We start from the raw sequence: 21289 nt of genomic DNA on the forward strand, positions 1-21289 counted from the left end.
TCGATGCATGATTGCAGGTGCCCCAAGTAGCGGCGAATGGTCGCTGTGATTTCCACCCGCGCCAGACCCGCACATTCCTTGGAAACTCCCCTGCAGCGCCGGACTTGGGTCCACATCCAGAGGCAGCTTTTCCAAAGCCACTAGGCATCTAGGCAGTTGATAGTCCCTGTTTGGCCGACCCGCCGGCCACCGCACCATCCCTAGAGCTCCCGACACCGCATACCGTACCGCCGACCCGGAGAGCTCACTCACGTCGACCAGCGCGCTGAGGTGCGTCTGCACAAACAACAGGTGCTGGTGCTCCTCTAGCTGCTTGTGCTGCCGGTCGCCGGCCTCGGGCGATTCGGCGCGCGCCGCCGGCCACTCGTCAGCCGTGAGTGAAGACACCGACACCAGCCGCTGCTTCTTGCCGCTGTGGCTCAGGTTCTGGTCGGCACCGGGGTGGACAGGCGGGACAAGACACGTGTCAGCGGACGTACTGAAGAGGTGTGCCGGGCGGTCGGCACTGGGGTGGACAGGTGGGACAAGACACGTGTCAGCGGACGTGCTGAAGAGGTGCGCCGGGCGGACGATCAGCTGCAACTATGGCTTAGACTGTGAAGGATATACCGCAACCATCGTGACACGCCACTACGCGAGACATCAAACACAAATTATGAATGCACCTAGTGCTGTTTTTGTTTTGCAAGCACGCATAGACAGGTCACCAGCAGCCGGTGCCGTCACCGGTCGCTTCACCTGGATGAAGAGGTAAGCGATGAACTGCAGGATGTCGACGTGTCGCTGACCGGCGAACTGGTCGCGCTCGACAGCACCCTCGCAGCGCGCGTACTCGCCGTCCCACTGCAGCCGCTCGTCCGGCAGCCGCGGCGTCAGCAGCTCGAACGTGTCGAAGTACAGCCGCGCCAGGCTCTCCGTCAGCTGCAGCTTGTTGCAGGCGATGTGCTTCCACAGACTGTAGTAGAGTCGTGGGAAGTGGGCGGAGCCGCGGTGACGCGCGTACTGCACAATCTTACGCAGGTACTTGACGGAGATCTTGTGCGTGGCGTTCACAGGCAGGATGCCGTACACGAATGGTTCGGAGCGTACCCACAGGCGCGGGCTGCGCTCCGGCTCAGCGCCGTCCGCCATCGTCGCCACGGCGGGCGCGTAACGGACGAGCCACCAACTGTCCGTGCGTGTACGGCGGACGCGGCAGTAACCGTAACTTCGATGGACACGTGGCAGGCTTAAACACACTCTGAAGATAGAAAGTTAGGCGGAACTTAAGTCTTATATGTCTGGTAAATGCACCTATTTAGATGTACCTAATTGGTGAAGTAAGGCGCGCTCTGACAGGCATGTACTGCGCATGATATTTCAATAAAATTTTTGTGGGATTTTCAGGCCCGAAACAAGCACGTCGCATGAACTTCCCATGGTCTAAAACAGTATAGAGACGCATACTCCCCTCCTCAAAGGCGGATTTGGGGGAAGTATGTGTGTAGGGAGGACAGGACAACCGGAACATCCTCCAAAATGATAATATTCAAGCACAATTTACCACCAAAACTTTGCTGCAGAGCACGTCTCAGATGCGAGCAAGTGAAACCCGCCGAGATTGTAAGAACAATAACAACTTCTGATGTAGCCGCCGCCCCCCCCCCCCCTCCCGCCTCTTAAGCCGGCGTTACTATCTAGGCGGCTTTCTGGATCCGCCACTGATATTTTTAGACGTCGAAAATCATTACACCGCTCATTCGACATCTTTTTTGTAATGATTAAGGGTTCTGGGTGCTACTTGCGTTAGAAAAGTAGCTACACCTCCGCGTGCAATCTTGCTTGTTCAGGCGCATACCAACGAGCCAGCTGCCATACGTGGCCGGGAGGGGACAGCAGGGAGGAGGGGGGGGGGGGGGGGGGATGGATAGAGGCGTGTTTCCTTAGCGGAAGACAGTGCAGAAGTGTTTCAAAAATCTTTGGAGACTCTTTTCGCCCAAACTGGAGGTTGTGTATGTAAATATATTCGGATCTACGAAGCCCCTATAGCTGAGGAACGGAGCATTAAACCAGGCTTAAAAGACTTTCCTGCATCAGGAGGCCCGTTTGGTCGACCAGAAGATTCCTTCACGGCTTAGGTGGCCCATGCTCTGGATCGGAAGGCCCTATGCCATGGTAAGGAGGCCTCTTTGTTAGCTCGGGAGGCCTCCTTCATGAATTTAAGGCACATGTCTGGGGCACAGTTCTGGATTAGGAGGCATCTTATGCATCAGAAAGCCCACTAAACTGGAACAGGACATTTTGCATATCGTAAGGCCACTTCCAGATCAGGATACCAGAGGCCTTTTTAGTGGGTTGTAGGGATTTTTCCCCAGGTAAGGAGGTCCCTCTAAGGGACCTCCTTACCTGGGGAGGTCCCTTAGAGGTCCCGAGGTCCTCTTCCCAACAGGAGATCCTGTTTTGGGATGGAGTCTCTTTGCGGCTCTGGAGGTCGCCTGCATCTTTACGATACAGGCGACCTTTTTTTCTTTATGCTCCTTTTCTGGATATTTTAAGTGATGGCATCGAGTCGCATGGATCTTGATGCATGTAGCAATTTCATGAGGAAATGCTCTCCCCCTTGTATATAACACCGCCCAGGACAGCCGCCAGAGTTTTCTATACAACAAATCGGAGAGCACGCAATCACGTAAGCACGCAATCACATAGATCTTAAAATTTCTGTCATGAGACCCATGGCAAAAAATGAAATCTGGGCCCAAGAGGCCCTACCAGGCTGTGCCTGTGGCCCAGGACCAGGAAGGGCGTTCCTATGAGGAAGCACCATTGTCCAGAAAGCCTGCCCTAAAATGCCGCTCCCCCCCCCCCCCCCCCAATGGCATCGTCGGAAGCACCGCCCCTGCACTTGGGTATAGCCTGTATATACCTACAAACAGGCGCACAGGTATGCACCTGTTTGCGTATGCATAGTAAAGGTCTGAGAAGGAAACAACATATTTGACTGAATGAGAGCGCAGCCCTATCCTTCAGACGAGGTTTCTTCCCGAAACGCCTATTTCCTCAACGCGCCCGGTTACGCATTTGCACAAAGGCGATTGAGAACTTAAAATGTTTACATTATATCTAGGTTTGAATTATCAGGTACTTCACTGCCTTCGCAGTTTCAAATGTGCCGAATTGCCGCATTTTCTTTAAAATCAACTGCGCGCCCAAAGTATGTGCCAGGTAGTTTTGTTTCTACCGCGCATTGCTCTGCGCAAGTTCATATATGACGTCATTGAGAGCACACTTAACGCTGGGGCAGCCACCTAGTTGGCAAGGGAAAGCGATCGCAGGACAGATCCAGAGGGAGAAACGGGGTCACGGACTCCTTGGGCCACTTCAGGACCCAAGAGGGCCCAGAGGCTCCGAGGGGGGCCATAGGGGCCTATGAAGAGGCCCATTCCCGAAAGGGGCCGAAAAGGCCCATATGCTATGGGGCCCCTATCCTGCCCCCGAAGGGACCCATATTCTACGGGCCCCTCGGAGCCTATGAGCCCCGAACAGACCCATAGGCTCCGAGGGGGCCCTAAACGTCCACTTGTGGGGTCAACCTGATCGTTAAGGAACGTTCTATGTTGTCCTTGATTTCTTTGCATTTGCTCGGAGGGCCCTGCGCTGTTGCTGGGGTTCTCCTTGCTACGTACCGGGACACTCTCTGTCAATCAGGGACCTCGTACGGATTCTTTTCATTAGCCCGAAACGCTCTATACTCTGGAGTCGGGGGGCCCATATGTCGGCATGCCGGGGTACTTTATGTCAATATTTCATGCCGGGGCTGCTTGGGGGCCATTAGCGTTGGTTACCGTTAACCTAACGAAACGCTAACAATATGTTCATGGGCCCTCTTTAGTGCGCTAGGACCTTTCCCCCATTTTTTGGCACTTGCTTTGGCCCCTACACTCTTGTCTGGGACGCATCTATTAACCTACTTGGGCTCACTCGGTCGTTCGGGGTCCTCCAAATTGGGTCTTGGGTAATTCCCTTTGGAATGGAGGGCCCTATGCACTTGTTGGGGCCCCTATTTGTCATCCAAGGTACAAAACATTTTAAGACAAATAGTATGTAGCATATATATAAGTAAAGATATCTACATCTATATACATATGCATAATAAACACAACAGTCCATCCCGCTGTGCGCAACTCTAAAAAGCTAGATGTGCTACGCATGCATATACATAGAGTTTGTTTATTTTCTACAGATCATGTTGAATCCTGTAATTTTGAGGCTTCGAGTTTCGGAACAACAGGCAAATTAACCCGAGGTGGCTGCCAACAACCATCAAAACCAAGCATGGATTTAATTCCTGGCTTATTTACGGCTAGCCGACTGGGCGATGTCATCAGCTGATGGCTGATGACTGGTGCGGAATTTGTCCTTTGTTATAAAGCAGTACAAAATGCCCTGGTATTCAAAATATGTTAAGAACAATGATGTACTAGTATAATAAGCGTCACACGCTCAACAGTCAATGAAAATGACACATACGATGTCCGCGGCACGTAAAATTACGTTTGGCAAATGCGCGTAAAAATTCATCAGTGCATATCCGACTGCTGCTCTAAGGCGAAGGCACCAAGGCCAATAGGGACGGAACGTGGGCGATCCTGGGTACCGCAGGAGGCCAACAAAGTGGCTGCCGTCAGCAAGCATAGGGTCCTCAGAGCAAACAAAAAGAACCCAAGAGAAACGGGCGTGGTGGGCCCCTAAACGATCGGCGGTGTCCCGGCAGGCTGCCATATAAGGGCCCGGCCTCTCCACAGTACAGCACCCTCTGAGCAAAGGGAATCATCCAAGACCATGAATGACCATGACCCCTGTGCGATCAACAGTGCACGGGCAGGCTAACGGAAAGAGCCTCGATAAGGGTGAAGAGTTCTCCGCAAATGAGATCAAAGGGAAAGAGCCCTCGATGAAGGTAGGAGGCCCCTGAGCATCGAGCGTTTCGTTGCCTTACCTTGTAAGAGCTACAGCAACAACACATGGTCCTCCAAGCAAGTCGAAAGAACCCGACACTAATATGAAGAGCCCCTGAGTGACTGAGTGTACCCTGGCATATGGGGCCCTGGAGAGAACGTATGGAGCTTTTCAGGCGAATGGGAAGAATCTGTGGAGGAAAGCCTGCATCGATCAAGAGTGCCCAGGCATGGAGGTGGATAGCGTCCCGACAGCACCGTTAGGCCCTACGAGAAAGTGCAAAGAGATCAAGGGCAGCGTTGAAAGTTCCTTGGAGATCAGATTGGCCAATTAGGTGAATATATAGGCCCAGGGCGACCAACAGCGTAATGCCTCTAGACAGCATAGCGAACCCCAAATTTTTCCCCACGCTACAGCTTCCCAACCAAAAAGAATTAACTTAGTCTGCCCATCAACTCTTTACTTTCACTAGCAATTGTTCTTGGTCGTGTGTAGACTCAAAGCGTCCAATTTTGTCGTACCTTTGTTGTCAGAAAACTGCGTCAATTCAGCCGGTTATGGACCTCTTCGGAGCCTTCAGGTACACTCTGCATGGTCCATGGGGGTGTGCTTCGGTGCCCCCTCCCCTCCCCTCTGTATTCGCCACCGGACCGAGCAGCTTAATGGATGGGGTCCACCAAAAACATAAGGCCATCCATTCAAATAAGAAATACTCACGACGCAATGTGTAGGGCTCCGAAAGATCGCGTGTGTCCGAGCAGGTTGGCATATAGGGCCCCCGCGAAGAGCGTATGGCCTTCCATTTGAGTAGGAAGTACCCAAGACCCAACGTGGACGGCCCCCGAATAATCGGGTGTGCCCGAGCAGATTATCAGATGGCTCCGACAAGAGTGTAGTGCCCTAAATTCAAACACCAAAACCCAATACACAGGGCCCCGAACAATCCAGCGTGGCCGAGGAGGCGAACAGATGGGTTCCCAACAAATGCGTAGGGCCCTCCATTCAGGTAGGAAGTACTTAAGACACAATGTGGAGGGCCCCCGAATTATTGAGTGTGCCCAAGCAGATTAACAAATGATGCCCCCGACAAGATCATAGGTACCTCCACTCAAAAAAGAAGTACCCAAAACGAGATGTAGAGGTCCCCCAACGATCGAATGGGCCCAAGCATCTTATCAGAGGAGCCCCAACAAAAGCGTAAGGCCCTCCATTTCAATAAGAAATAACCGAAACACAGTGCTGAGGGCCTCCTAAAGATGGACTGCACCCGAGTAGGTCATCAGATGACCCCAATAGGAACGCAGCGCCCTAAATTCAAACACCAAGACCCAATGCGCAGGGCCCCCCGAACAATACAGTGTGGCCGGGGAGGCGCACAGAGGGGTCCCCAGACAAGTGCGTAAAGCCCCATTAAAAAAGAACGTACCCAAGACCCAATGAAGTGGGCCCTCGAACGACCGAGTGTGCCCAAGCAGGCTGTCAGTTGGGCCCCCGACAAGAGCGCAGGGCCCTAGGCAAGTGACAGGGAATTTGAAGCGCCCTTGACCAATTTAGAGGGCCCCTGAGCATATCGCGAGTGTGTAGGTAAGTTAATAGAGACCCACGTCAAGGGCCGCTGAGCGACCGAGAGTATCGCGGCAGATTAAGACATGGAGCCCCAGCTTTAGCCCACAGAGTATTTCTGGTGAATGGAAAAAATCCGTGGAAGGGCCCGTGATTGACATAAGTGCCCCGGCACACTAGCAGGAAGGCCCAGTAACAGCGCAGGGCCCTCCGAGCAAATGCAAGGAAATCGAGGGTAACGTGGAAGGCTCTGTTATACCGTAGTGCGGTGCGGCACCCATGTGCGATATCATGTGCAAAGTGCTCGCAAAGTGCAAGGCAAAGTGCCCGCGCCATGCACCGCACGTGGCGCCGCCTGTCACAGCCGCGCCCCGGCCGTCGGCGCTGCGGGCTAGTCTAGGTCACGTGGCGTCGGCCTCTGGCCCAATCAATGGCGGCCCTTGGTGGGACCGAGCCGCGGTCAGGTACGGGGCGCAGACGAGGGGCAGTCGGGTCCTAGATCCCAACTGACAAGATAGGCGTTTCGTTCGTCTCCCGTTCTCCCTTTGAGCCGCTGGAAAAGGTTAAAGGGTTTGTGCCCTGCCGTATCTACGGTCGGCGGCTCAGGACACTCCGCGAAAGCCGCAGTCCTGACCTCCCACCAAGCCCCACTGGAGATTCAATGGCAATGAGCTCCGCTGCTACCCCGGTGGATACTGTGTGCATATAATCATATTGCACCTGTAATTTAACTGCATAATTGGGGCGAGCGAGCTAGAGAGGTCCCAAGAACAACATATAATGAGTTGGAGCGATATCGGGCATAACAGCTCCTTGACGATCGGAAGGGCCCTGCAAGTGGGCATGTAGGCCCCCCAGAAACAGCATAGGGCCCAGACAGTGTAATGAGGCTTAAAATTCTCCATTCACAATTTTTTCAATCATCGAATATGTTTTATCTCTCGTGGGCCTTCACTTTCCCCTACAGCTCTTCTTGGTCGCCTGGAAATCCACGGATGTTCAATTTTGTTGCGTCTTGTGTTAAAAAAGACTGCACATGCTCGGCCGGCTGTGGGGCGTCCTTAGGCCCCCAAGGAGCCTATCGGCTCCTGGGGGCCTAAGGGGGGGGGGGGTGCATGACCCCGTGGCCACCCCTCTGGACTCGCCCCTGGTGTCGCATGGGCACGAGTCGCTCCTTCTGCTGCCTCGAGTTGCCTAAAGACAGGCTCAACTGATGTGGGTATGCTCTGCATCCAACCATGTAGTCTCTTACCGGAAAAACATGCTCACTGCAACTGTATATGATAAATATTACTTGATCAGACAGTGCTCGACTTGAATGGGCTACTTGCTTGTCCTAGACACAGATTTTACACACATTTTACACCAGGCAAAATTCAGTGTGCGGATATTTGAAAATACGGAAATGAAGCCCACCCAGGGAGGCCACAGACTCTCACCCTTTTTGGCTCGTCCGCAGCAACCTACCCCAGAGTCCACGGTGCGGAGGGCCCCGAATAACCGAGCTCAACGGCTTATATGAGGGTTGCGCCCGAATGAAACAAGCTTTTCCACCGCGCATGCGCACACCCAGCTAACCTGGAAAAACTGATTCGGAGTTTTCTCATCTCTTGGTGGCCGGCCTCGGCTTTCCGTACTGGCGCGGCCGACAGCCAGCCACGCTGCCTGGGGTCAGATCTCCGGACCAGCTGGTCATTGGTGCCGTGTGCACAGCCAGGCCTGTATCATACACAGAGGACGCGCCCGCCTACTATTCCGACGGCTCGCACGATGCAACCGCAGAGCAGCTACGCGAGCGACGCACGGCGGTGGATGAAAATATTTATAGCTGAACGAGCAACTGACCAAGGACCCATAGTGAATTCGTAAAACCTATGAAAGACAGACTCCTAGCCTGAACAGGCGTGTTTTGATTTACACCATGTGTGGCTTTTGTGATTGACACCATTTAACGTCCATTGCCTCGGACGTTTTGCTTATTTGACGCTTCGCATTCATCTTGATCAGGGGCGGATCCAGGATTTCGTCAAGGGGGGGGGGGGGCACGTAACATTGTGGGGCCCCATAGAGCTTGCCCCCCCCCCAAAAAAAATGAAGTCCGGCCATCAAATTTAAAGATTCTCAGTACATTATTTTTATACGGAAGCCCATCTGACTGCGCGTGCTTAGAAAACTTGGCGTGCTACGTATGCACATACATGGAGCTCATTCATTTTTCCCCGTTCATGGTAGATCCTGCCATTTTGAGGCTCGGTTTTTCGGAAAAACTTGGCAACACAAGCTAAAGTCGGCTGCTTTATAACATCAAGATCAAGCACGAACTTGATTTCTGGCATATTACAGCTAGCCGGCAAGTCGATGCCATCAGATGATGGCTGATAACTAATGCAGAGTTTTTGCTTCGTTTGCCGTGGAGGAATACAAAATATCTGGCATTAAAATGCATGAACTGAAATGATTGTATACTTGCAATTGCAATTGCATGCAAAAATGAAATGAAATTAAAGCGCCGATGTCGTATGTGATGCACAAGTATAATAGGTGTTACAAATCCAATAAACAACCGAAATATCACATACGACGTCAGGCGGCGCATAAATTATGTTCGACAATTGCACATAAAAATTTATCTGCGCATATCTCATGGTTTCTCTAAGGCTACCGCACCAAGGCCAACAGCGACGAAACCTGAGTGATCATGGGTGCCGCGGCAGGCCAACAAAGCGGCTTCCGTCAATTAGTATGGGGTCCTCAGAGCAACCGAGAGCCCAAGACCAACGTGATAGGCCCTGAACGATCGGGATCGCCCCGGCAGGCTAACATATAGGACCCCGGTAATAAGCATATGGCCCTTCGCACAAAGGGGCCAGTGCGCGTGCGCGCCCCCGAGACCAGTGTGCGTGAATTAGTACCCTGTGCGCTCAGGAGTGCACGGGCAGGTAAACGGAAGGGGATTAGGTGGGGTTAACGGGTGGGTCAACGGATGGGACGGAAAGGTCCTCTGCAAACGAGATCAAAGGGAAAGGGCCCTAGGTCATTGCAGAGGACCCTGAGCATCGAGTGGCTCAGTGACTTACTTTGTACTGGCCCCAGCAACAGCACAAGGCCCCCTGGGCAAGTGGAAAGAACTCGAGACTAATTTGAAGGGCTCTGAGTAACTGAGTATATCCTGGCATAAAGGGCCCCAACAAATCCGTACAGGGCCTTTCGGGCCAGTGGGAAGAATATGAAGAGGGCACCTGATCGATCAAGAGTGCCCAGGCATGTTAGCACACAGGACCCAACAGCAGCGTATGACGCTACGAGAAAATGAAAGGAGATCAAGGGCGACGTGGAAGGCTCCTCAGCGATCGGATTGACCCGGCAAATAGACGTCAAGGGCCCCGGCAACACCTTGACGTCTCTGGATAGCGTAATGAGTTTGTCTGCTCATGGGCTTCACTTTCGCTTGTGGCTGTTCTTGGTCGTCAGAAGGCCCAAAAACGTTCAATTTTGTTGTTTCGTGTTTGAAAACGGCGTCCGTTCGCCTGGTCGTGGGCCCCTTTACAGCCTGTGGGTCCCTCTGGATACAAGGGAGCACGGTTCCATGTCTCCCCTCTGGATCCGCCATTGGCCCGAGCAGTTTTATAGATGGGACACCGACAAGGACATGAGGCCATCCATTCAACTAAGAAGTACCAAAGATACAATATGGAGGGCCCATGTATGACCGAGTGTACCCGAGTAGGTTATCAGATGGGGTCCCGACAAGAGCGCAGGGCCCTCTTTTCAAATAGGAAGCACACAAGACCCTTAGAGGCCCCGTAAGACCGCGTGAGCCCAAGTCGGTTAACAGGGCCTCAGACAAGAGCTTAGGGCCCTAAGCAAGTGACAATAAGTTGGAAGGGTCCTAGACCAGTGTAGAAGGCCATGAGCCCTTTGTGAGTGTGCCAGTAGTTTACCGTGACCAACGTGAAGGACTCCTGAGCAATCGAGAATACCCCGGCATGTCAACATATGGGGCCCACTGGTTCTAGCGTATAGAGCGTTTGGGGCGACTGGAAAAAAATCCGTGCAAGGCTCATGGCTGACCCAGAGTACCCAGCAGAGTACCCAGCACTTTAGCGGTGAGGGCCCCACCAACAGCGCAGGGCCCTCTGAGCAAATACAAAGAAATCAAAGACTCCTTAGCGATCAGGTTGACCGCGCAAGTGGATATATAGGACACCCGGAGACAGCGTAGTGCCTCTGAGCAGCGTAAGCGGTCTTAAGGGCTACTTATCATCACCCTCTCAATCGGTGAAAAATAATTTTGTCTCATCACGGGCCCTTCATTTTTGCTTGCGACTGCTATTGATCGCCTAGAAACTCAAAGACGTCCAATTTTATTACGTTCTGTTTTTTAACCGAATTTGTTTGGCCGGCTATGGGGCCCCCTCGAAGCATATAGGCCACTTCGGGCCCAAGGGGAGCATGACCCCGTGCCCCCTCTGGATCTGCCCCTGATCTTATCCTTTTGACTTTGACGCTTTCCGCTTTTTTGGTATCTATCCATTTGACATCTATCGCTTTTCGCTTTTAAAACTATCTGCCTTTTAGCCTGCTTGACGTTTTGCTTTAGACTCGGATCATTTTGGCTTTCCGCCGTGACTTTTTGTCCTCCTCACTTCTCACCTTTTTGATTTCTTGTATTTGACTTTCATCCCATTCGACTTCTAGCCACTTGAATTTTGCCTTGCCATTTGCCACGTGACTTATTGTCTTTAGACATTTTGTCGCAGAACCGGCAAGACGTTCGCATATGAACAACGGACCTCAAGGTAACTGTGACATATATTGTCACGGCAAACACTAGCCTGCGGTATAATTTTACGCTTTTGCTCGGGCAACATCACTTTTGGTAGGCGGAAGCCACGAACTCAAGTAAGATTCCCGATTATGTGAGTTGTCACACCATAATCAGTTAGCTTCATTCTCTACAGGCATGTTAAAAGGTGTCTCCAAATGAGCGGGCCACCTCGTGATTTTGCCAAGGATTGTGGTTAGTGCGTAAAGGGAATGCTAACCAGCATCGATATGCAATAGACTAGCATTTCTTTGAATCCTTCTGAGTATCGCTGGTGAACATAGCACGCAACAGGCGTGTTTCTTCTTAATGTCTTTTTATTTATATTAATATAAATATTTATATTAATAATTTCTAAAAAAAAATATTCTTATCCTTCTGAATGTTGCTGGCAAACACTGCAACTACCAATTAAAACCCGACAGCACATTTGTTAGGGGTGTTGGTTCACGTCTGAATGACCGCATCTGCATATAACACACTAATGAGTACAGCATGAGTACACGCAAGACCGTGTTCCAACACGTGATGATTAGGTTCCAGGTGTTCTATGAGGCTTCAGTTTCCCGAGTGCGCACTCCGGCGTGTGACCTGCGCGTGAAGACGGATCACGCTTTCGTGATCAAGGCTCGAGCTCTCCTTCAGGGTCTCAGAGCGGCGGTCTGTTGTTGGGAAGTGTATTGCATTCCCGACAAGTCACACTTCGCAGTCCCTTGTCGAGCATCAGCTTGTCACGCTGTCCAGCCAGTTACCCGCAGAGCGAGAGGGCCCGTCACGCAACATTCGACGTGACGACGATCCGGTCTGCTCACAACGGCGGACAACCACCGCCTGCATATTATTTACATCATTGCCTATAGTTCAGACCAAGGACTGCATCACCTACTTCCGGTACCACATCTGCACCGTCTTCATCCTCTTCACCTTCTTCTGAAGCTGCAGGATACCGTACATCAGCGCCTCCGCGGTGGGTGGGCATCCTGGAAAGAGAGACTCCGTTCCAGCTGCACATTCACATCGTGATCGCCGTCGTCCCTCGCTTCGGCTGCACTGATCACAGAGGCGGCACAGAGCGCGATGGCCAGTGAAGAATACGCGAATGTCAGCCGGCGACGGCGAATGTGAGCCGGCCGTCACGGCAGGGGCGGCGGGCCTCCGTGGCTGTGACGTCCGCTCACCTGGCACGTAGATGTCGACCGGCACGATACGGTCACAGCCGCGCACCACAGCGTACGAGTAGTGGTAGTAGCCGCCGCCGTTCGCGCAACTGCCCATCGAGATGACCCAGCGTGGCTCCGGCATCTGTCGCGACAGGGTCACAGTCTGAGCGCTCCATTACGGCACACTTACCAGGACTGAATTGGGAATCTGAGCCGACAGGGTCACAGTCTGAGCGCTTCATTACAGCACAACCACCCGGACTGACTCTCAGATTCTGAACCGACGGGGTCACAGTCTGAGCACTCCATTACAGCACACCCACCCAGACTGACCCCCGGATTCTGAACCGACGGGGTCACAGTCTGAGCGCTCCATTACAGCACACCTACTCAGACTGACTCCCAGATTATAAACCGACAGGGTCACAGTCTGAGCGCTCCATTACAGCTCACTTACCCGGACTGACTCCCAGATTCTAAACCGACAGGGTCACAGTCTGAGCGCTCAACACAGCACACCTACTCAGATTGACTTCCAGATTCTAAACCGACAGGGCCACAGTCTGAGCGCTCAACACAGAATGCATCGCCCATCGTCGCTTCAACTCTCCGTGACACTTATCCGGCGTGATATCACCACCGAAGAAGTCAACGACATGAAGAAGCGGGACGGCCGACGAAGCCATTGCGGGAGGGACAGCGAGCATACACAGGGAGTTCAGGCAGGTGACGGAACGAGTGGCCTAAGGCATCAAGGGTCACATCACAGCACGCACGCAGCTTTTCCAAATCCTTGCACACGACATCGGGTAACCCCATGCACAGCTATGAAGACCTCCAAACGTGACCTGACCTGATCATAGATCTTCCTAAAGGCGGGCGCCATTTTGTTGGTGAGCGTGCCGGAGACGATGATGACGTCGGCCTGGCGCGGCGAGGCGCGGAACACCACGCCGTACCGGTCCATGTCGTAGCGCGGCGCCGCGATGTGCATCATCTCCACGGCGCAGCAGGCCAGGCCGAACGTCAGCGGCCAGAGGGAGCCCTGTCGACACGCGGCCGAGGGGACGGTGCCAGCTGGCGTGGAGACCTGGCCACTGTACGTTGGCACTGCGACCCACGCGTGGCACGTGAACAGTTGTCGGCTGCATCAAATCGCTCATGATATCCCCGGTTATAGCAAGTACCGCAGACGAAGACAGCAGCACGTTTTCAAAATTAATATGTTGGAGGAGAATATCAGCCACAATTCAGTATTACTGCAAGATTTGCATACTAATCAAACTTAACACACGCGGATGTCGCTGTGTCTGCATACTACTTAACCTCAATGTTCGCACCGCACAAACGACAGAAGCCTCCAGCTAATCACACAGCTCAGCGCGTGTTACAAAACTCAGGCCACCAAAAAAGTCTTTCAATTTAATATTTCACGAACGTAAAGAAAGCTAGGGTTCCAGAACAACGCTTTCTAGCCCCCTCAAATGCAGAGCCACAGAACTATTTAGCTTTACAACCGATTCACTGCGTCGACTCGCTGCGGCATGTGGCAATATCACGCCACGATGCTGGTACACCACGGTGATCCACCTTTCAAGTCTTCTATCAGACCTCGCAGCTTTTGATGCGTCCAGCTATGACAGCATGGAGGCCTGCTCAGTGCCGTGCCGCGTCACCGCCCCACGGAGCAGGCGGTGCGACCCTGCCTCCGACGGCTCCCGGCTCCGTGAGCCGTCACCCCGGCCTCTCCCACCTTCCGTCCCCAGTTGAGCAGGTCGTCCAGCCGTGCCACGGCGTACTCGGCCTTATTATTGAGGTTCTGGAACGGCGAGTACGGCTTGTGCTTGGCGGGCGCCGCTGCAAAGCGCCGCCGTACTGTTACCGGCCGAACGGCGCCAACAACGGCCAGCTGACAACAGTTCGGCGTCACCAGAGTTCAGACACATCGCAGGCAGCCAATTGATAAACGAATATTTTCCTTGAACACGTGGCTACTTGGATAACCATAAATGCAATGATGATTTGTTGTCCCTGGACGTGGCTCACCGACTTCGCTGGCGGCCCCTCTCTGCTGCAAGGTCGGCTGGAGGGCGGGAGCGGCCAGGGGCCGGATCAGGGCCGGCAGGGCACGCGGGCAGGCCAGACCACGCAGAACTGCCAGCGCAACCCCAGCACGTGGTCAACACCAAAACACAGAGTCCAAACACGGCATGTCTGCACAAACGGCTCTTGCGGAAGGCTCAAGCAATACAACTTTTCTTGCCCAACCAGCCAACGATTGCTTAACACTTGACTCGTTCTGCCTACGCAAATTCGAACACATGAGAGTAGCGACTTTTCCTTTTTCCTCGCATTTTTCCAAACATAGTACGTTCAAGTTGCAACCATGTAAGGCCAGAATATTGATTCAAAAAGTAAAGCGGCCTCACAATTGAAAACGTAAAGCATTCAACATCAGCAAAAGGGTAAGTATAATTCGGCATCATTTTCAAAATTCACGGGAAACAGTAGTTGATACCGGGCATGAAGCATGTGAGAGCAGCACTATCAACTTTAAATGTTTCACAAACATAAAGCAGTGACTGATACAAATCTCACATATATCTAGCACGCCCCAGTTACATACACCGGGCGCCGCTTACCAGACAGAGCCATCGTGGCTGACAGGTCGAAAGTCAATCAACAAAGCTTGTTGCTCCTTGCTTTCCCGGAAAAAGTCTGAGGACAAATAGTACTAAGCGTCACGCATTGTTTCACACAAAAGTAACAAGGCATGATATGCGATCTTTGTGTCACGGTGATCAAGTCACGTAGTTGGTGTACGTTCGTAACAAGCCCCGTCACACGGTCTGTCTTGCTACCCCATCAGCCAGTGGCCAGTCACCCGGTCTGTCTCGTTACCCCATCAGCCAGTGGCCAGCCACACGGTCTGCCTCGTTATCGCACCTGCGTCGGTTTTTGTTTCGGCATCAACCCCTACAATGTAGCGCTACATGCAAGGCCTTGTTTTATCCGCATACTGAATGATGTCTCGCATCCAAGTTGAATAAGCACCTTGAGCAGAATTTGTTCATGGCACATCTGAATGACTGTTGCGCATTTGAATGGGGTTTTGAACTGTGGCAGCCATTTTCAACATCAGTCTCTGCAGTTCTCAGTTATGCTCTCCAAGTTTCCAATCCTATGGCGTCTAAGTAAGGCGCCCACAAACTTGCGCAGACTATTTCTTGCCGCCTATTTTAAAGTCACCCCAGGATGCATGATGTCATACAGATATCAGACCAATGTCACATCCTCAATGGTCAAACTGTGTTCACGGTTAAGACGAATATGACGATTGACTCATCCGAGTTTGGAGCGTATCAGCACGAATCACCGCATCCACAAACAGCAATTGGCTTTCGACCACCTTAACGCCTTAACTCCAGGTCGCGAACACGAACCACGTTTTGTGGTGCATAACTCAGGCAATTAGGGGGGGGGGGGCAGACGATGTTTCTAACATAAATACTACCAAACACAGAACTTCCATGGCACGACCGCTTCGCGCTGTCGCTCCTAATGTACGAAGTTCGCATGCATAAACCCCTACGCGACATTACTTCTACGTGACAAGACTTCTACGTCGCATTACTTCTAACGCACGAACTTCTAACGCACAAACTCGTATGCGACAAAAGTGCTAACACAGGGACTTGTACATGACAATGCTTCCGCACGAAAATCCTCCCAACAAAACTTTCAGCGAAGTGACTTCTACCGCACGAACTCCTAGCGCATAAACTTCTACACGACAAAACCTGCACACAAGAACTTCGCAACATTTCTTCTATGCAACAAATTCTAACGCATAAAGTTCTACGTGACAAAGCGTCTAACATAAAACATCTACCCTAAATTCCTTCCACACGCCAAAGTATCCGATACAAAAGCTTATGCACAATATAGTGTCTCATGCAAAAACTTCTAACGCATACAATTCCATGCGACTATATTCGAGTGTAAAGCTTATGCACGACATTGCATCTACGCGACATTACTTCTAACATGCAACCTATATGTAACATTACTTGCAATTCAAGAATTCACAACGCATAAACGTTAATGCGGCAGACTTCTAGCGCAGGAAAGTCCACGCGACACTACTTCTTACAAAGAATGTCAATGCCCGTTTTTCCCACACTTCCGACATTCCTGGAGAAGATATTGTTATGGACAACGATGTACCATTGGTCTGTGGTGTACCTATGACTATAAACATGCCTATAAATTATACATGTCTCCATATGTGCCAACGAGCAGCGCCCCTGCACGCGCAGTACCTGCAATCAATTGTTACATAAATTGCTTAAATTTCTAAAAGGTTTCCTGCTCACAATACTGTGTGTAGTTTGAATGCATAGTTTTGAATGTTAACACATGCCATTCGGATAGCGTAGGCGGCGTATGACAGCATCCCATGGGCTGGTGAATCGGGTGGCATTATCCCAGCCAGGGACAGGCACAAGGGAGCTCGGAGACTATACATTCTCTCGTAGATCGGGCCCTCAGCCAGCCCTTCAGGATCAAAAGGCTCGAAGGACCAACCAGGGTTTGGGATCGGTCAGAGGTCCCCGCGTTGTAAAGGTGACCCTGATAATTAACAGGGGCCCGGTTATGGGCATCTACCCATATCTGAACAGGATAAGTGCCAACAACCAAGGATATCAGAGAGCATCCTCCAGCATCGCTCAGGAGCCTCTACTTCACTGGGGGGTCACTCTATTGGCCAAGGAGCCCTGGCACTGAGCAGGAGACTGAATAGGTGACCTGTTCAGTTGCCACTGATCTCCAATATTGAATAGGGGACCCACAGCATTGAAGAGGTGCTCCACAGATACACAACACTGAACAGGGGCTCCATGCTGGCAAGGACCCCCTCATCAGCCAAAAAAGGGCAGAGCCACAGCCCTCAGAGTTCAGTCAAAGGGACTGCTCCTGAACCACTAGGAAAACCCTGAGACAATGACATGCCCCCTGGTTAGGGGCCCCAGCTCTGGACATTGTCCCCTTCCATGCAGAGCCCCATATGTGGAAAATGGACAAGTTGGGGTCCCACAGTACCAGCCAAATGACCTCCCTATCATAGCCTATGAGCCCTGGAGGAACCAAAAGGATCCTGCTATCAGCCAGGGGTGCGGTGATAAACAGTGTTGTGGGTCTCTGAGACAAAGCGGAGACCCTCCCTCAATATATAGGGTGGAAGGAAAGGAAGCTATGCCCTGCAGACTTTGCAGTTGGGATGCACATGCAACTACTAATTACTTGCTGTGTGGCACAAATTAAATCTGGTACTCCCATTTCCAATCATGTCTCACTGTACAATTGACTATCTTTTCCTGTCCACACTTGTAGTGAGCATCCATGTCACTTAGGAAGGCATACTCAGATGCTGAGCTATCTGACATCTGAGGTGATGAGTACCATTTCCTCTGAACAGATGAACTGTTCACATTTGCCAGGGCAGGAAAACTCTGACACTATGCATTCACAACAGTACGACTAGGTGTAACACAATGATTAAAGATGTTTCTGATAATGCACTGATAATTCTCATCTGAAACACAGATTGCACTGCAAAACTGCTAGACACCTGAAATACCGCAGCAAAAGCACCTTCTCTTCAGGTTTGCTGCTATGGAATAAAACATTGCCACAATAGAAGCACTACTAGGTGTTACACACTTTCCATTAGGCCCAGTGATGAGACCAAAACTTTACAGATGTTTAGTGTGCAGAGAAAATGTGTACACAGGAAATCACAACAGTGGACATAATTTAATCAGGCTATACTATGAAAGGCCCCATATTCAACTTATAAATGGCTCTTGGGGTATTTCCGCACCTCAACTGCATGATCATACCGCACACATGATGGCAAACTTGATGCATAACCTAAGAGTTCAGTAGGCACTATGTGCCTTATGCCCATAGGCACAAGGTAACAGTTTGAGTGCCTGTATACCAGAATTCACAATACTTAACAGCTTCTTCATTCATTGTCACTCACACATACCCTTAAGGTATGCACCTCAGCTGGTCCAGCTGCTACATTACAATGCATGACAAAATTCAAACCAATCAATTCAATCTGCCATGCATGCAGCACAATTTAATTTTACTCTTCATGAATGGAGCTTATTATTTCCCAAATATTACTTCATAACTATTATATTTGCTATTCAAAACATTGTCGACCGACCATCAGTGCCAGTTTAATGCTGAACAATATTATGCTCACTGCATGCCCTTGCCTCTCATTGACTATGAGAACAATCTTTGCAAGAAAACCATTTAACTTCATTTAGCATATCACTTTTATGCTTCCATAATTCTACATTTGATAATGCTCCAGCTGGCCACATTTGTGGGCAAAGAGATCAATTAATATTTTATCAGCATTTAACTCAGCCCATTATTCCCTTAACACCACCCAAACAACAACAGCAGTTCCATTACCAGCAACTATAATTTGCAAGCATCTGGCACAAGTATCTCACCATAATAGTGATGAGACATACAAAATTTTACTGCAGAAACATCCTCATCTGAGTTCTAATGCATTCTTAGAATCATAATGAATTCTGGTGACAAGAGACATGGATCTCATGTTTGTCAATCCAGTGCATTCTGCAGCCATTAGATTGTGTCATGTATACAGGAGTTGCCTAACAGGTAACCAAGACAGCTACCCTAGTGCCACCTCTACACACTCAAGTTCTTCCACTAACTGAAATATCACTGAAGGGCACCAAGGAGATGCGCATTACGTAATCAAATCACCTCAGCACGCTAATCGCCGACGGGAGTGATTGTTGATATCAAAACAAGGCAAGCGCTACCGCAAGGCCTCTTCTTTGCAAAATATCACAACCACGACTATACACCTACCACCTCGGATGAATTCGGTGTTCCCCTGTCTCCAATGTTGAGGACAGACCCTCCAGTTTTGCCTTGGACAGCCTAGTACGTCGCAATAAAATGCTGGTAAATTATTATCCAGTTCTGCTACCATATCTACTGAAAACTCTGGCCGAATGAATCGAGCGTGGGTGAGTGTGAACGCAAATATACTTCTCAAAAATCACGGATAAGCACGCAAGAACCCCACAAGAAAGGACCAAACCGCGAGCACACAACAATATTTGGCTCAGCGAACACTACCAGCACCGCAATGTCATCTCCCGTCGAGTTTAAAGCTAGAGGGCCTCTTGCACCGATTGGGGACCATTGAGACAGCGCGTTCCTCTTTTTCGGCCAGAGATCGGCAAGACCGAACATTCAGCTCCGCGCTGTTTTTAGCTCTAGGGGCCCATTTCTCAAGCAGGGACAAGGCCGGGCGCGTGGTTTACACTGGTCGAGGTCTCGTACGTACGGAAGTACGGAACGTTTGGCCCTCCATCACGATTCCAGCGTGGCCCGTTAAACCGAACTGGAGTCTACGTGCCCATTATTTGATCACCTGCGGCGATCAAAGATCTTGTTGCCTCAATGAGGCTTCCTGCGTCGATCCGGGGCCAACTGCGCGAATCCGAAGGCTTTCCGCGTCAGGGAGAAGGCCAATGTGATATGATGTATCCCTCTAAGGGCCTCTGGATTTACTAGGGGATGCTGCCTCCGTGCCGCCAGAATGGCAGCCAGAAGACACTCATCGATGGGACAAAATGGCCATTCAGCCCTTGACCGGGAACAGTAATGTGTCCTTAGTGTTCTACTAATGGAACGTCTTTCCCGCAAAAAGTATGGGGTTTCATTAGTATTGAATAGAGTGATCGAAACGATGAATGGGGAGCCATCATTAACTCCAGGATCACAGCGTCCAGTGTTCATATCGTCCAGGATTGCAGCGCCCAGTGTTCATGAAGTCCAGAAAACGTTCGATTCCGTGCCCATGGGGGACGTTCATAAGGTCCAGGGACGCAAAGTCCAGAGTCGCAAAGTCCAGAGTCGTGAAGTCCAGTGTTCAAAACGTCCAGTATCCACGGCAACCAGGCTAGTTTGGATTCCTACCGCTAGATAACACTATGCAGGCATCTTTGAGTCCTGCCCCTATTCCCCTCTTTTATCAACAGATGGCACAGTCAACGTGGCATTCCACTGATGATCATGTGATGCATACAGTCAAGCATGGTTACTATAAATAACCTGGACACCTGGCGGCCGTGTCCGGTCTGGGCGTCGCCGCGGCCCCGGGGCTCACCGGCGGACTGGGCGCAGACGCGCCGGGCAGCGGCGCGGCCGGAGGCACGGCGGGCGGCGCGGGCTCGGCGGAGACCGCTGCGCCTGCGGGATAAGCGGTCTCCCCCGCCCCGCCGCTGCTGCCGGGACCCCAAATGTCGGGGTATACTCGGTTGCTCAGGGGCTTTCTTTTTTCTTTCTTTTTTTCTCAGGGTTTTTCATGTCGGGTACTTTCCACTTGCTTGGAGTACCCCGTGCTGTTGCGGGGGCCCCATATAAGGTAACGCTTCGAGGCACTCGATGCTCAGGGTCCCTCTTCATCGACCTATGGCTCTTTCCCTTTTATTTATTTGCTGAGGACCCTTCACTTGTCAGAGCACTCCCTGCTAACCTGCCCGGGCACTCTTGATTACACAGGAGTGTTAATTCATGTATACTGATCTTCGGTTATTGCCCTTTGTTCAGGGACCCTGTACTCCGACCGGGTCCTATATGTTAGCCTGCCGGGGCGCTTCCGATCGTTCAGGGGTCCCACCATATTGGTGTGGAATATGGAATATAGTGTGGAGTATAATGTGGAATAGAC

At 51.2% G+C, this 21289-nt stretch overlaps 2 protein-coding genes across 4 annotated transcripts in view; both read right to left on the bottom strand.

The window, feature by feature from the left end:
- Nucleotides 1-1568, bottom strand: part of LOC119100265 (TBCC domain-containing protein 1) — a 2561-nt gene extending 993 nt beyond the window's left edge. Inside the window, exons 1-2 of the mRNA XM_037223372.1 lie at nucleotides 739-1568; nucleotides 253-426 (exon numbers count right to left, since the gene is read on the bottom strand). Coding sequence (XP_037079267.1) covers nucleotides 253-426; nucleotides 739-1131 — 567 coding nt within the window. The 5' untranslated portion in view covers nucleotides 1132-1568. The remainder of the gene's footprint in view (nucleotides 1-252; nucleotides 427-738) is intronic.
- Nucleotides 1569-11987: 10419 nt separating this feature from the next.
- On the bottom strand, nucleotides 11988-19483 carry LOC119101684 (NADH-quinone oxidoreductase subunit B 2). Of its 3 annotated transcripts, none has more exons than XM_037225103.1 (7): nucleotides 19417-19483; nucleotides 15129-15204; nucleotides 14533-14640; nucleotides 14240-14343; nucleotides 13340-13531; nucleotides 12505-12628; nucleotides 11988-12306 (listed from the first exon to the last, which is right to left on the bottom strand). In XM_037225103.1, the coding sequence occupies exons 2-7, from the start codon at nucleotides 15139-15141 to the stop codon at nucleotides 12209-12211; spliced, it is 639 nt and encodes a 212-aa protein (XP_037080998.1). In that variant the 5' UTR covers nucleotides 15142-15204; nucleotides 19417-19483; the 3' UTR covers nucleotides 11988-12208. The 3 variants fall into 3 exon arrangements, with proteins under 3 accessions (XP_037080998.1, XP_037081000.1, XP_037080999.1); XM_037225105.1 differs by having other exon boundaries at nucleotides 19413-19478; XM_037225104.1 differs by lacking the exon at nucleotides 19417-19483 and adding an exon at nucleotides 19309-19404.
- Nucleotides 19484-21289: the final 1806 nt, after the last annotated feature.

This window comes from Pollicipes pollicipes, unplaced genomic scaffold (genome assembly GCF_011947565.3).
Source record: "Pollicipes pollicipes isolate AB1234 unplaced genomic scaffold, Ppol_2.1 Scaffold_4881;HRSCAF=5763_pilon_pilon_pilon, whole genome shotgun sequence".
NCBI classification, from domain to species: domain Eukaryota; kingdom Metazoa; phylum Arthropoda; class Thecostraca; order Pollicipedomorpha; family Pollicipedidae; genus Pollicipes; species Pollicipes pollicipes.

Excerpts from the sequence above, each read along its gene's own strand:
- LOC119101684 (XM_037225103.1), bottom strand. Across the intron at positions 13,532-14,239 it reads TGCTCAACTGGGGACGGAAG|GGCTCCCTCTGGCCGCTGAC; the intron begins GTGGGAGAGGCC and ends GCGTGTCGACAG. Across the intron at positions 12,307-12,504 it reads GGTCGACATCTACGTGCCAG|GATGCCCACCCACCGCGGAG; the intron begins GTGAGCGGACGT and ends CTCTCTTTCCAG.